The 15529-nt window shown below is 31.4% G+C and overlaps 2 protein-coding genes across 3 annotated transcripts; one reads left to right on the top strand and one right to left on the bottom strand.

Annotated features, from left to right (window-relative positions):
• The first annotated feature begins 11 nt into the window (after positions 1 to 11).
• COX7B (Cytochrome c oxidase subunit 7B) lies at positions 12 to 1488 on the top strand. Its single transcript, XM_074131840.1, has 3 exons — positions 12 to 172; positions 459 to 628; positions 1197 to 1488. The coding sequence occupies exons 1-3, from the start codon at positions 118 to 120 to the stop codon at positions 1257 to 1259; spliced, it is 288 nt and encodes a 95-aa protein (XP_073987941.1). The 5' UTR covers positions 12 to 117; the 3' UTR covers positions 1260 to 1488.
• Positions 1489 to 2508: 1020 nt separating this feature from the next.
• On the bottom strand, positions 2509 to 15482 carry Sec3 (exocyst complex component Sec3). 2 transcript variants are annotated; one of them, XM_074131740.1, is made up of 17 exons: positions 15341 to 15482; positions 15056 to 15223; positions 14637 to 14726; positions 13459 to 13554; positions 11833 to 11935; positions 11300 to 11454; positions 10993 to 11220; positions 10500 to 10742; positions 9264 to 9377; positions 8937 to 9064; positions 7078 to 7354; positions 6781 to 6971; positions 6450 to 6660; positions 4880 to 5033; positions 3150 to 3295; positions 2891 to 3085; positions 2509 to 2813 (listed from the first exon to the last, which is right to left on the bottom strand). In XM_074131740.1, the coding sequence occupies exons 2-17, from the start codon at positions 15215 to 15217 to the stop codon at positions 2661 to 2663; spliced, it is 2646 nt and encodes an 881-aa protein (XP_073987841.1). In that variant the 5' UTR covers positions 15218 to 15223; positions 15341 to 15482; the 3' UTR covers positions 2509 to 2660. The 2 variants fall into 2 exon arrangements, with proteins under 2 accessions (XP_073987841.1, XP_073987849.1); XM_074131748.1 differs by having other exon boundaries at positions 7078 to 7358; positions 8941 to 9064.
• Positions 15483 to 15529: the final 47 nt, after the last annotated feature.

Below are 15529 nucleotides of genomic sequence, written 5' to 3'. Positions count from 1 at the left end.
ATGTATTTGTGTGGCTGAGGTATAAAACATCTGATCTTAAGTGTGGTTATGTGAAAATTTTCAGCAGTTTGGAGAGTGAAATCCGTCATTTCTTTGTGGTTTCTTACGTACTATAATATGCTTAATAGAATAATTAAACCAGCGGTTCAGACTTTGAACCAAATACGTTATGGTAATAAAGTTTCATATTTCGATCTTGTTTAAATTAGATTTCTTGATTTCTGAAATACTTAGGGTCTCGCGGAAATTAACATTACTTTTTTTTTCAGATTAGTTTCTTCGTCTTTAATAGGACGAAATTTTATTCGTTTCATAATGATCAAGTATTTTCTTTCATCTTAGATTGATCATTTTTGAAATCGCAGATTATTTTAAGTTTTTTATTAAAATTTCTAGGTACCTTTTTAACTGGCTGATAGACGAAATTATAAAATGTTAATATATTTGTTACATCTCAGCTCCCACAGTTAGAGGATTAGCTGCCTATAAAGGTGCTCCAACTCCAGTTACGATGGACGACTTGCCAGTACCTTGTGGCTCTTGGGAGACTCAGTACAACACAAATCAGACCAAGTACAACACACAGTTGGCTGTTGGAGTTATCTTTGCTGTTATCACATTAATTGCGGTATTTATTTAATAGTAACTGATTATTAGTTTAGACTCTTGAGTATTAATTTGTTTCTTTAATCAGATTCTTTAAAGTAGTTGAGTTATGATTTTGATACTTTTTAACTTAACGTAAAACCCCTTCATCTTTTAAAAATTAAATAATGTAAGATAAGTGAAAGAGTATATCTTCAATTATATATTTCTTGTAACAAATTTTAATTTCTATTACTTGCATAACATAAATGCCCTCCTACTTGATCAATCATCGTTTATCGTATACAATTTTGCTAGCATTCTTTATTATTTTTGTTATGTTTGGTGTAATAATGAGAATTACTTTGCGCTAAACAAAAATAATAATAATAAACTACCCACTTTTTATTTTTTTTTGAGTCTAAATGTATGGAAAGTGGTTAAGGTATCTTGAAAAGTACCTTGGTAACTTGAAAAGTACATATCTTCCACTAGCCATTAATTTTGAAACGTTTTTCTTAATTTTAAGTGACTCATTATAATTTAGCATTCTTTCTCAATTGATAATATTAATAAAAAAATATTTTATTCAATACAAATTTCTTTTACAGGCAAAAGCGACAGGGCTGGTCTACCTAAACTACAGTCCTCCAAGAACTCTTCCCGAGGAATAAATATTGCTTCAGGTTCCATAGTAGTTCTTTAAATTGTAATCTAATTCAATGTACTGCAGATTTCTGAAACGAAAATAATATAGCCACCGTTTAAATTACGTTTTTTGAGATGCTTCTCAAAATTTGATTGAATAAAAGTATCATATTGTTTACACGATTGAATGTATTTTATTTTAAATTTCACTTGGCCGTTCATTTAAATAATAAAGTACACATTTTATTATTTCAATTTGTTATGACCTTAAGAAGACTTATTATTTTTATGCTAAGGGCATTATCTAGGTCGTGTTTTTTCAGCGCATTGCTGTCTCCAGACAATAAGCTGAAGAGTTTAAAATAAAGGACCTTGAATTGTACCTTATTAAATCGTCCCTATGTATTTCCACCACAACTTTAACTACGAAAGTGAATTAGTGGTGTCATATGAAAAGTGAATAAAATTTTACCTTGGGCAGTTAAAGCACTTGCTTTATCTTCAAAGTGACAGAGTCGGAATCTCGATAACTGCTTAAGTGAACTTATTAGATGTTATTATTATTACGTTTTCCTCCATCTTAATACATACCTCCAATTGCAACCCTCGCCCGGAGACCTCAAAAAACAGCACTTATTTTCTTTCAAAGATTAGTTCATTTGATAAAGTAACTGGAATGAGTGATCACGATTCTTTCCACGGTATCAGAGTGAGAAATAATTGTGAATGCAAAAATATCTTGCGAATGGGTAAAGATGGCAATCTTAAAGTTCTTTTCAAAAAATTAGTTTTCTTAAAACCTTATGCAAATACCTCACCTCAATTTTCTCAAGGTCCAAATTTAAAGGTTTTTGTGGCTGGAAAACATTTGGTCTCAAGTGAAGAGGTGATAGGGGCTCACCCTTTAAGAATCAATCTCAGAGAAGGAATCATTGGAAAAACGTTAGACAAATGTCATTCAACTAAAAATGGAGTAGGTAAAAATTGTATTTTTGGACCTAAGAAACACAATTTCGAATGTTTTACCTTGTCCTTGTAACTGAAGTTTTTATAATACGTCATGAATTGCAACCACCTATTTTAATAACCGAAGGGTGTTCTCTTTTAACAGGCAAAAAAAATAAATTCTAAATGTGATTCATTCCCATCATTCTAACCGGGTCACATTATAAGCAACAACGATTTACACAATATCCTTTGCCAAAATATATTAGTTGGAATCAAGAAATTCGATTACAAGTATTATTGGTAATGAAGGAGTCACTTAACAGCACATTTATCAAAACATAGATTTATTGTGTAAATGTAACTAACACTTATTAAGTTACAAACTTTTATTTAAAGATACTAGTCTACTAAATAAATCTGAAGAATTAGATTGGCAGATATACGAATTTCAACATTGTAAGTATTTAGCGTATCTTCTGCTAATGGGACCTAGCTATTTCAGAGAAATATTGTAGTACATCGTCGATAGAAAACTCCAAAGTAACATTAGCTCCTGGATAACACTTCTCAACTAAGTCTGCTATATATTTATATTGTTGTATGAATTCTTCTTGCATTGCACGCCAAACAACCTTCAAAACACCACTATTTATTACACGCTTTAAGCTTAATAGAAATTCAAGTTAAAAACACGCCTTAAGTATTTTACCTGTAACAAATTTTCTTCTTCGCACAAATGTTTTTCAACTTTTTTGTATAAATGATCAAGACCTCGTTTTACCTCTTTTCCAGGGTACTCCTTTATTACTTTTCGCAATTCCTGTTTGCTGAAGGCCATTTGGTAACTTATTTCAGACTTCTCAACTCCTTGTCCAACTTTTGTTTGGACACCCTCGAAAAATATCTATAATATTTTCGCCAGTTAATTTTTTTTCTTTTATTCATTTAAAGTAATACAATGCACTCACATTAAGTTTTTCCAACGGTCTTCCAAAATATCTCGTGACGTACGCTCTGAGGGCTTCATTATACTTCTGTTTGGCTTCTTTTCTCTGCGCATCCAAAACTGCTATTTTTAGTTGAGAGAGTAGAGCAAATAAATGATGAAAGTTTTCTGGAAAAATATAATAACTATAATAAAAATAAATAAATATAATAAAAATATATCATTTCTACGTTTCTTGAACGTGAGATAAAATTACACCTAAGGATTAAACTATACTACAATAGTGAGTTTCAGGAACTTGACCGATCCAGGAATCTTCCAACCATATGCGTCATCCAAAAGCGCCCATGGCCAGACTCTACATGCCCCGCAAGAAGGCGAAAACAGAATTCATCAAAATTAAAAATTTATGTAGAAAGCAGGAGGCAGCATCCATGAGGCAACCATGAATAACTTTGCAATCTATCTGTCGGTTAGGCATTGAATGGCATTAAATTGGTTAAAGCAGCTTACTTTGCTAGGCAAGTGCGGGTTAATAATTGAGTGAGCCCAAAAATAAACCCATGACAGACAACTTCCACTTTCGTAAATAACGACCTCCAAATTGCAAACTGAAAGTCAATTTCCGAAGATGGAAGGATTCGTGCAAACTATTCAAGTGTATCAAGTGGTGGCTAAGAACCATAAAGAAAGTTTATATTTAACGAGAATTTTCAGGAGATAGTAGTGGTCACAGAGAGTTGCATTTTGCGGCAGGTAACACAGCAATGATGTCTCCAAAATAATACAATGGCGAAGTGCGAATATCACAAATACTTTATATCACAGATAGTTTATTCTGATAATGGGAGCAGCATATGGAATGTGGTGTCGTTCACCATATTATACAGTTTCCACCGCAATAGCATGAAACTTTGTTTATATTCATTATTTTTATTTATTTTGTTTGTTTGGACTATAGGGTTTATTATTATATCATTAATAATAATGATGATGTTGCAATGATAGAAACGCCGGAATTGACAAAAACGAAACAAAAAATAACTATCTTAAACCTGACGATAAAACGTCACTTCTATTTGAAATGGGCAACATCCAGGCACACACATCAACTAACGAGCGGAAAATGGATTAATGTACAGCATAACACCCAATAATCTGGAAGAAGCGTGTTACTTATTCACGATTGTATTAAATAAATTTTTAAGACTAAATTTTGGATCACTTTTTAGATTCGTAAGGAATAATTAAAGGGAAGGAATAGTTTATCGCGGAAAGAGTTCTAGAAAACGTACAAAGCGAGTTCAAATTACTGTAAGTAATGAGAGTTGAAAAAAAATATATAGAAGTTTGCTGAGACAGAATTATATGTGACATGCTTCAACATAATTATTGCTGAAACGGGAATTCCTGAAGAGGGAAAAACCTGGGAAGACCCTGAAGATTTTGTCTTACTACAATAACAATTCAAAAGATAGAATTTTACAAAGATTTAAGGCTTCAATTTTTTGAACATTCGTCCAAAATGGAATCTACAGATTAATAAAATTCAAACAGAAGTGTTTCAAACGAGGTTGACACTGGAGCTATTTAGCCCCAAAGACTTGATGAATTTTGAGGCTTTTAATTTTGTATTCAGTGCAATGCTTGAACTTGAAGGATTCGTATGGGCTGATGAGCTTAGGGCCTTACAGTACTAATGGATTCACACGGATTTGTTCTTCCATTATATTTAATAATTATTCTACAAACCCATTTTAATGATTTCTGGAGGAGTCTTCGGATGATCCATTGCGATTGTAGGTATAGCTTCAAACATAGCTCCAACCAACTTAACATACCACTTATCCAGATCAGCTCGCCTATCACTTTCTTTAAAAACTGATTCAGCCGTTTTTGCGAAAATCTACAAGATGATGAAATTAACATAAAAAATAAAGATAAGAGATACTATTCATATGCCGATATTATTTCTTTAGCCATCTCTGGGGGAATAAAATTATCATTCAAATATAAATTGATTTTTGCAGGAACTACTTTTAAGCCCTTCATTCATTTTTACTTAACAAAAACTTTTTTTAAGCTATTTTGTCAACACAAATTATATCACAAAAACTTTAATTTTTATTACTGTAGAAGAAAACTAAAGTATAAGAAATCTGAGATTACATCAAGTTCATTAAACATGGCCGTAAGATTTGTATTTCTTGAAAGAAAAGTCCCTTTTTGGTATTCATTTCTAAGTGCGTTGTATCATATTGGTTATTATATTATTATTTTTTTTTCTATCCCTCCTTGAGAAAGAGAGGCGACATAGTTTTAAGTTTTTTCGCAAGGCATGTAACTTATATGTGCTCATTTTTGTAAACCGTCCTAACATATAATTTTTTTTATTGAAATAGACTTTTGGGCCAGTTGACTAATTTTACTGCATTCAAAATTAACTCTGGAAATAAAGTAGTTTAAGTGCTAACATTCCGTCTTTTCACTTCATAATATTCAATTTTTATTGGAACAGAACTTATTTAAATTAGTCTACTTGGAAATTGGTTTGGATCCTCATTGTTGGTACGTTATAATACTTAACATTTTATCCCTTATGCTATCATAAATTTTTTGTCAGACTGATAGGTCACTTCCTTTTATAATATATTGTCATCACTGACTCAATAATGGTTAATTCATTTTATAAAAAGTCAAATTTAATAATTTCATCTAACATAAGGTAGTTGACTCTGTAACCTTGCTCTAAGTCAGTCTTATAGTGTAGAGATAGTATAGAAACTTTATTAGTGGAAGTCAAGCCTAAAGATTTATAAACTGAAAATGGTTGAAAACCCACATCTATCTGAATTAAATAAAAGAAGAAATCATTGTTATTGTTCAGCATTGTAGATCCAATCATGAGTTTAATTTTAATTAATTCAAATTCTCCACCGTTAAAAAATAAACACATAGCATGGAAGTCTTCATTATACTGTATTTCCAAGTAATTTTGTTTGTGTGTTCTTTCTTGTACTTTATTTAGGTTTGTTCCCGGCAATTTTAGCTGCTCTAATACCGTTGAAAACGCTCTGATACCCGTTTGAAAATTTGGACTATAGTGATTAAATATCTGGTTCCTTACTAATGGTTCGTGCACATCCAGAAGTGTGCAGTATTGAAAAAAAAACTGAAAACTGTCATGATTTAATCCTAATGTCATCCAACAATTAATCCAAATGGCTCTTCAGTCATCCAACAATTTTTACAAATGAATTATTCGTCCAAAATGTGCTTATTTTTCCACGGCAACTAAATTATAATTACTATGAAATCTTACCTCAAAGTTTGCTACAAATGGTAATATACCACACTTAGATTTTCTGTTTCCTCGACAATCTAATATAGATTGCAATTGTATTTGCATGAATCGATCATATGAACGTTTGACTTGTACTAATACAGGTCCAAAACTTTTACTAAGAAAGGATCCAGCATCTTGGGCAGAAAGTACGTGATGACTCAAACAGACAAGACTGTACATACAGTACCTAAAATAAAACTCATTAAAAAAAACAAACAATAATTGCATTTATCTAAGCATGCAAGAAATACATAAAGTTGACATTATATTATTATTGCTATTATTATTATTTACGAGTGAACCTTACATGCTGTCAATCTTCTCAAAGTGGGAAGTAAAGTTTATAAGTTCTGGTTCAATACAACCAAATATCTCTCCCATCATTTTTCTAACTTCCTCGTTCATTTGCCGTTCAATTTTGTGTGTAGGAACGGCTACTGTCTCATCGGACTTGAAGTTTTCATTTGAAATACCAGCATCTAGTGTTGTCTGAGTGTTCTACAAAGATAAGTTCTTGAGTTTATGATATTCAAATATACAAATTTATGTATTTAAATAAAATAGATATTATATTAAGTCATGTTGTCTACTATAAACTATGAACCTTAGTTGTAGGACTTAATATGTCTAGCTGGAAAAATGATACAGCAAAGCGTTGCTCTTCCAGGCAAACAGGACCCAATTGAGCTAATACTCTGTCAAATACTTTGTGATATCTAAATCTTTCTTGAGGATCTGTATCAGGCCAAAAATCTCTTTCCACACCGAGTAGAGCAGAAGGAGAAGTAGAACCACTATTGCTGCTTCCACTAATACTACCCTTTATTTTGCTAGTAGCCCCTCCACTCATACTGAGATCCTCACGAGAAGTATTAACTACGCTGCCTGACAAATATAAAAGAAAAGGAAAATAAGAATTTTTTTTAACGAAATGACAGAAAACAGTAAATAACAACTGTCATTAAGCAGCATTAATTTTATTTTAATGAAAAAACTGAAGTACATAATGCTTATTTTTTCAGGCGTCCAACTAGCTACTAAATTAGGTACACCTAAATTTTTCTACTAGGACTCGATTAGCTACGACTTAGCTGCACCAAAAAAATCGACTAACCTACCCCTTTAACATATTTTTTTTTTTTTTAAATGACACAAATTCCTATTGGACGATAAACAAATAGGGAATTGTCGTACTTAGTTCATGATAGGGAAAATCAAAATTAAAAATCTACATCAATATGGCAGCGTAAATCTTTGTTAACCTCAAAAATACCCACAGATTAGTTTAGAAAAAATAATTAAGATACATTTCAAGTCAACACAACCCACAGTAGAATCACCAACAAATCCACAAAGCTTCTCTTTCAATCTAATATTATTTAGTTAGGTTCGACATGAGTGTTTATTGCACTTCATACATGGAAATCAAAGATTTTATTAGAAAAAATAATAATAATAATTATAAAATTAATTTAAAAAAAGTAAAGTAACGCCTATTTTATCAGGTGGGCTTTACGTCCAACTACCAATTAGGTGTCGTGGACGGAGCGACTAGCAGCAAACATACTTTACTGTAAATTTCTTTTATTAACCATTAAAATAAAATCCAAGGCCTAAGACCGGGAATCGAACCCAGTATTAGCATATTAGCTTCACAGGTCTCGCTTCTAACCGCTCGGCTACTGTGGCGCCTGATTTTATTACAATACAAGTTTTGAAACTGTAAATATAGTTTAGAAATTTCAATAAAATTACCCCTCAATAAAGAGTGTTGAAGACAAGCTATAAGCACTTTTTTTCGAGAAAATAAACATTTTTAAAATGGAGTTCATCTTATATTCAATGTCAAGTATTCAATAATTCATTTTTTTCTCGTACTGCTGTTTCTTTTAAATTTAAATATTCATAAAATAAGTTTAAAAAAATCAAAACGTAGGAAATGTTTAAATAGAAACGAAATCTACATATAGTTAAACGAAAAAAAAAAGTTCATCAAAACTCCAAAAGATAAATAATTTACTCCTTTATTTATTTTAATGCCTCAAATATAAAAATAAAAATTCCAAGAGGGAATTTTATATTTCTGCACTTGATTATATCCGCCTTAAATTCGAGGGCATTTAGGGTCGATGCAATTCGGTAGCGGGTAATAACCAAAATAATCAAATAAGTAGAAAAATAGCAAAACCAATAGAAACTGAACTTCCCCTGAAAATTTCTTCAGATTTGAATAGCTGTATTAAGAAATTAAAAAGATTTTAAGAAATATCAATCGTCTGTAAAGTATAATAATTAAAAGAATAATTAAAAAACATCTTGTTTGCAACATGTTTGTTAGCTAGCAGGGAGGGATTAATTAATTGGATAGTGCTCTAGACTCCCACGCGTAGAAACCGGGGTTTGAGTTGATACTCTTTAAATAAAAAATAATAATAACAACAAAAATTGAAATACTAATAAAACTTGCCGCTTTGTCCACAAATATGTTGCTTTGCCTCTTCCAGGAAAAATCGAATATCTCTTTCATAAAGTTTTCCAAGAGCAGTTACGTACACCTTTGTTAGAGCATTATATGCTTTTCTATCCATAGCCTTTAAAAATTTAAAGAACACATTTTAATCTGGATAATTAACTATATATTTTGTTAAATCAAAGTGTTATTTTATGTAACCTAAAATATAAATTGTTTGGAAGGATAGCCAAAAGATTTTGAACACATTTTAAATAAATAATTAACCAATATTGTTTTAAAACAAAGAAAAAATAATTAAATTAGATTTTTCTATTTACTTTCATCCAATGCATAAGCTGAGCATAACTTTGAAGTTCTTTGTGAAGAGAAGAATGTTTTGGTAAGCTCAAGTCTCCGCTTAATGTACCTGATAGTTCACCAGGATCATTCCCCTATCAAAAAAATTTAAATAAAAATCAAAATATTAAAAATAATAAGCAAGTAAAATATAAAGGGGTAAAACATTTTGTGGAAGAGCAATACTCAGAACATAGAGGTTCCGGTTTTATTTTCTTTGGCATCAGCTTTCACTATTCAGTGTTGCGACCCTGAACCTCCTAAATTAATTTTCTAATTAATTAACAAAGAAAACAGAAAGTGTAATCATAAAAAGTGAGCGTACAAAACATTTTTTTAAATTCAGAAAAAGGCATTTAGGACAGATTTAAGGAAGAGGTTTTAAAAGAGGTTGAAAGTGACGTCAAACCAATGGGAAGTTTTACAATCCCAATTGCTATTGTACTGCGATCTGTCACACTGCGGTAAAATATATTTAAGACAACCCTCAGAATCCCCCAGTGGTCAGTTTTGTGAGGTCTGCCACGCAGTCGATTTCCAGTGTTGCGAAAGTAAAACTCTTACCAAATCACCTCTTAACTTTAAGACTGTCAGAGCTTTGATAATTTGATTGTACGAACTTTTGTTTACCGTCTTTTGTTTACCTGTGATGAAAATTTACAAGCGTAATTAGATATACTGATGTCATCCAAGGAGGTTCCAAATCTTAGGTTCTAATGAATATAATGTTTGTGTATATGAAGATTTCCTTGCCCTTACCTAGAGTATTTTCTACTTGGCCCTTAGTTAGGATTTGACGCTTCAACAAGCATTTCAAATGCTTGGAGGTTTTATGTCGATATTCCCTAGAATTGGCAGCGTTTAGCCAAGCTGTCACAAATTTAAATATATCGTAATCAGGAGTGACCTCGAATCCACATTAAGCTTATCTCGCAAATTTGTTTCAGTATTTTTTATTTTTGCAGAAAAATGCGTTTTATAATAAATGAACCTATAAATAACTAAACATCAGTTTGCATTAGTCAAGTCCTCAGCACAATTACACGCTCAGAGGATTTATTTTTATTAGGTCATCTGTGAAACACACTGCACATTAAAATTTTTCGTGCAGTTTTATCAACCCTTATAACATTTCCAAGTTTGTTACATTTCAGCAGACCAAAAAAGAAAAAATATCTATTTTTTGTTTGACACTTAGATTTCGATTTTTAACTCACCAAGTGTATGAAAAGATTATTTAAATGTCGGGATATTATTTGTGAAAACTTGGTCTTCCATTTGTCAAATCTTTTCTTCTGTTCTTGAACAGCTGCTAATTGTACAAGTGCAGGTTGAATTTCTGCATTCATTACTGCTTGTAGTGCCTGTCCGGCTTCAATAGCAGAGCGAAGTCCTTGGGGCGTTGTTAAATCAGCATCAGTAAGAGCTGCCTGATGTTTACTATCCAACTCAAGCTCCACCTAATTAAACAATTTTTAAGTAGTCACAATCAATAATTTTAAGTAATAACCTATTTTTCCAGGCGGGGCTCAGGGTCCAACTACGTAATTTATTATGTTAATTTAATGGAATAATTTTCAAAATGAATATGTCCACTGCATTTTTTTTTTGGGCAATTAGGCCAAAATCTAAAGAAAAATGTTTCCTTACAACTAAGAAAATTACATTAAGAAAAAGTCTACTTTTTTAAAAAACACAATAATTACTTACTATAACTTTTTCTAATTCAGACAATAGTTTTTGATTATTTTTATTCGCTATTTCTATCAATTTGTTTTTTTCTTCCATTTTTTCCATTGTATTTCTTACATGACATAAAATGTCATCGTATGCATTTAACTGAGATTCCACTCTTTCAACTTCATTTATAGCCACATCCAAGTGATCCATTAAGGAAGATACACGTTTTTCTGACGCCAAAACACTTTGAACATTCTCCTAATCAGCCGACAAATTAAAAAACACATTATATTTAAATTATTTACAAAAGTAACTAATAATTTTTTGTGATATGTACCCCATCTAAGATTGAAAGATCTTTAGCAAGATTTTCCATAAAAGCTTCAGCGTTGCTAACTGCATAGCCGCATTCTTCCATAAGCTGCACAAGATCGAATTCTTCTTTTTCGGTAAGTGCCTGAAAGTCTTCCACTTCTCCCGCTTCAACAGGTTCTGTAGTATTATTAGCAAGTGAACAGATGTAGTTGAGATTCATTTGTAAGTCAAGTTAAAATTATTTTACTCTTTACCTACTAAACAAATTACACACTAGAACAGATACAGGATTGAATTACACATGGAATAACTGTAGCTGTGATATTTAGGCAAGAGAGTGATAGCGAAAACATTCACTATTAAACGAATAGTTGCTGTGAATGAATCATCACGTCTGATTAAAATAAAGTTAGATGTTTAAAGCGTATGCTTAGAAACTGGACATTCTGATAACTTAAATTAATTAAATTATTGCCAGAAATTATTCTTTTTTCTTAAAACAGAATCAAAACACGTTAAGTACCAAAAACATTTAAAATGCATGACATAATTTACCATTATTTGGCACATTAATCTCTACTGGAACTACTGTGTCTCCTGTTATCCATTCTGGAGGTATGTTTTTAAATTCTGGTTTCTCTTGATAATAAACGCATTGCTGGAAAAGTATTTCAAACCATGGAGATTAGAACTAAATATTTATAATGCGGAAACAATATTTCCCGGACCAATAATCTTAACCAGGGGTGGCCAACCCGCGGGTCAAGGCTGCATATGGCTAGCCTTGAATAATTTTATGGCCCGCGATATTCATCCTAATTTTTGAAAATCTGTTCATTACCTCCAAATGGAACTGATTGACTTACAATGTAATAATGATCTAAAACACATTTTTGAAACATCAGGATCAATCATAGATTTTTATAACACTAATGTCACAAAAGCAAAATTTTCTAATTTGAAAAATTTGGCACAAAACGTTACGAGCGCTTTTGGATCTACTTTCACCTGCGAATCTTTTTTTTCGAAAATAAAATTTACCAAACATAAAGTTATACTGTACTTTCCGAAAATATGTACAATTATAGTAATCGTTTACCTCTACAATTGTGCCCAATTCCTCCTTTCTAGCTGAATTTTAAAGGAGATATAAAGTGATAAAGTTTTGGAGCTTTATATTTCCTTCATACTCCTATTTCGAATAGCTAGTCCCATTAGTGCAATCTCTGCGAAAATATGGGCAATCATAGTACTCGTCCACCTTTTCGATAGTGTTTAATTGCAGCTTTCTAACTGTATTTATATAGGAGATATAAGATGATGAATTTAGGGAGCTTAAAATTTCCTTCATATTTTGATTTGCTGTATCTCTGAGAATCAAATTAGATTTTTATCTAATAGAACACCTATGTCACAAAAGAAAAATTTTCTAATTTGAGACAACTAGCACAAAACGTTGTACAAAAAGATCTACTTTCATCTGCGAATCGTTTTTTCGAAAATGAAATTTACCAAACAAAACTCATACTCGAACTTAACGGATGAAAACCAGCATCATCAATTACGTTGTGCAAATACGCGCGTTGCGGCCGACTTGAAAGAGTGAGAAACAAATATCTACTAATTAAATAAATTTAACATTATTTGACCATCGCATAATTGTCATTATTATATAATTTGTGTTTCTATTTATTATTAATAATAATAATCAATTCTGTTTTGAATTTTCACTGCAGAGTTTTTGTATTGGGTAAAATCTTATAGATACACATTTAATTTTATAAGCGGCCCGCAGGCTTGTAATGAATTTCCTAATTGGCCCACAAGATCGCGCTGAACAGGAAATGAAAATATTATTACTAATTTATTTTTAAGCAAAATAAGGACTAGCAATTCTCTAACATCCTTAAGTCCTACATTAATACAAATATTTAAGATTCATTTTTTAAGAAACCCTAAAAAAGCTTTTATTTTCTCTTCCAATTTTTAAGTAATGTGTAATTCATGCACCTACAAATTCTTTCTACAAAAGACAAAATCACTGGAAAGCACTTAAACCACAAAAAGAAAGAATTTTTATTTGGGATATTATACTAGTTGGTAAATTGCTGTCCAAAGACCTCAACGGAATCTTTGTGCACTCATTTATAACTTTATAATACTATTTTTTTTTTTTTTTACCTTCCATAATACAATGATGAAAGTTTTTCTTTCTAAAGGATTGGTTGCTGACCATTTGAACACTTTATCAAAATGTAAATCGAAGTCATTCGAATCCTAGAATAAAAAATTAATAATCAATATAAGTACTACAAACAAAATATCTAGTACTCGATGACCTGATAAAGGGCTTGTATTAAAGGCGAGATTCTCTCTACCTTAGACTGGTTCGTTATTTTCATTGATGTTTCTGATAATAATTTATAAACTTATTAGGTAAGTTCAAACTGATAACTTCTAAAATAATATTTCCTCCAATTCAAATCTACGGGCTAATCTGCGAAGAACAGACCTATGTTCAACTTACTTTAAGTTTCAACAAATCTAGATTGACAAGATTTAAAATATCACCAACCGTAGTGGAGTACAAATTACGTGTTCTTTTAAGTTTTTGAGGTTCATTTATGTCCTAATTAGATGTATTACTCATAAGAGGATTTGTACCACGCGTGGCCTTTTGAAAGAGATTTAGAAACATTTTCTTTAATAAATCTTTTACACAAATGTGATCTGTGTAATGTAAATTTATCATGTATCTTAACGCCATAAAATAAATGTAAGGCTACCTTAGATTGAAGGTAACCTTATAAATATAAGGTTTTGTTTACATTTTCTTAGTTTTTTAAAAGATTATTGTCGCTTTTGGTTAAAATAAGTAGCGACATACCCCATTCCATGAAATCAAGTACACTGGCACTCTGTACACGAAAATATTACATCTTTTAAACGAAGTTGAAGATTATCAGGATTGAGAGGTATGAATAATAATTAGAAAAAGGTGAATTCCTAAACTGCTATTGAAATTAACGAATCGAATGAGGATTAATACAGTAATGTAGGGTACATAATGGAGGGTGCGACTATATTCAAATTCAGTGAAGAAACTTGCACTCGAAAGATTGTATAAGTTAGGTACTGGCTTTTTTAGCAAAGGTCCCTTAATGTTCATGTAAGTAGCATTACTGTGTTGCAAATTTAGGTGATGTGTAGCTTCTAAGTGATTTCGGCCCTAGTCTTCTGAGTAGTCCGAAACTTTATACTTCTTTTCTTCGTGGTTCCACATTACAGTTGCTTACAAGAGCCCTGTGTACTGTATGTGTTTAATGCAGTACTTAAACAGCATTAGTGACAATACTTACCGTTGAAGCGCATTTTCCATCAACAATTTTTAATGTGTTTAACGGCCAATTCCTTTTCTTTTTGAAAATATTTTTCTCTGTTTTCTTCACCTAAAAAATAACAGATTAACTTTTCTTACAGGATTATAAGCAAAAGAAAAAAGAGCTGGAATGAGAGTTAATTCATAGGTCATACATATAATACTGTTGAAAGGTATTTTAACAGTTTTAAACGTTCATATAATGAACGAATCATGGAGTTAAGCAACATGAATAATTGTAAGTAAAAGTGTTCTTTAATGGCAGTTTGAAATTGCATTAGTCAAATAATTTTAGTTGAATTTAGGTACGGTTGCCATTACTTTTTTCCATCAAAGAATTTTAATAAGGATAATTGACAACTTTAGCATAACTCTTTTCTAAGAAATTGTATTAAATACCTGATAAATGGTAACAGTATAGGGAGATTCCTTTGTAACAGCAATACATAAAAAGCTAGACTTTTTCTTCTTCAACGCTTTAGTTACGTGGACAAAAGTGAGTAATCTTTCATCACATGGTTGAAACACTTCATGCTGCAGCGAATGCCTAATTGCAGCCATAGACAACTGAAAAACCGTCATTTGAATTCATATATAATAAAATGAACATGTTTTAGCGCTATTTCTGTTGTGTGCGAAATTAGTAAGCAGTTTACTGTCATAAAAGAAAGAATTTTATCTTACTTCTAGAAAGTAAATCTAGCCAAAGGTGTTACAAAACCTCCGCCGAACTGACTAAAGTATATAGATATGTTTGTATTAATTACACTTCGTAATCACTCATATTCACGCTTGACATCAAAATGTCTTTTATCTTTTGAGTAGGTTACAAAGAATTCGAAAGGTTGCTACACAGTTGCTAGCGATAACCAA

The sequence above is a fragment of the Rhodnius prolixus genome, unplaced genomic scaffold (assembly GCF_049639745.1).
Source record: "Rhodnius prolixus isolate KJV_2025 unplaced genomic scaffold, Rpr scaffold_1, whole genome shotgun sequence".
In the NCBI taxonomy this organism is placed as follows: Eukaryota; Metazoa; Arthropoda; class Insecta; order Hemiptera; family Reduviidae; genus Rhodnius; species Rhodnius prolixus.
Note: the sequence above shows the minus strand (reverse complement) of the source record. Positions and strands in the feature narration are given on the sequence as shown.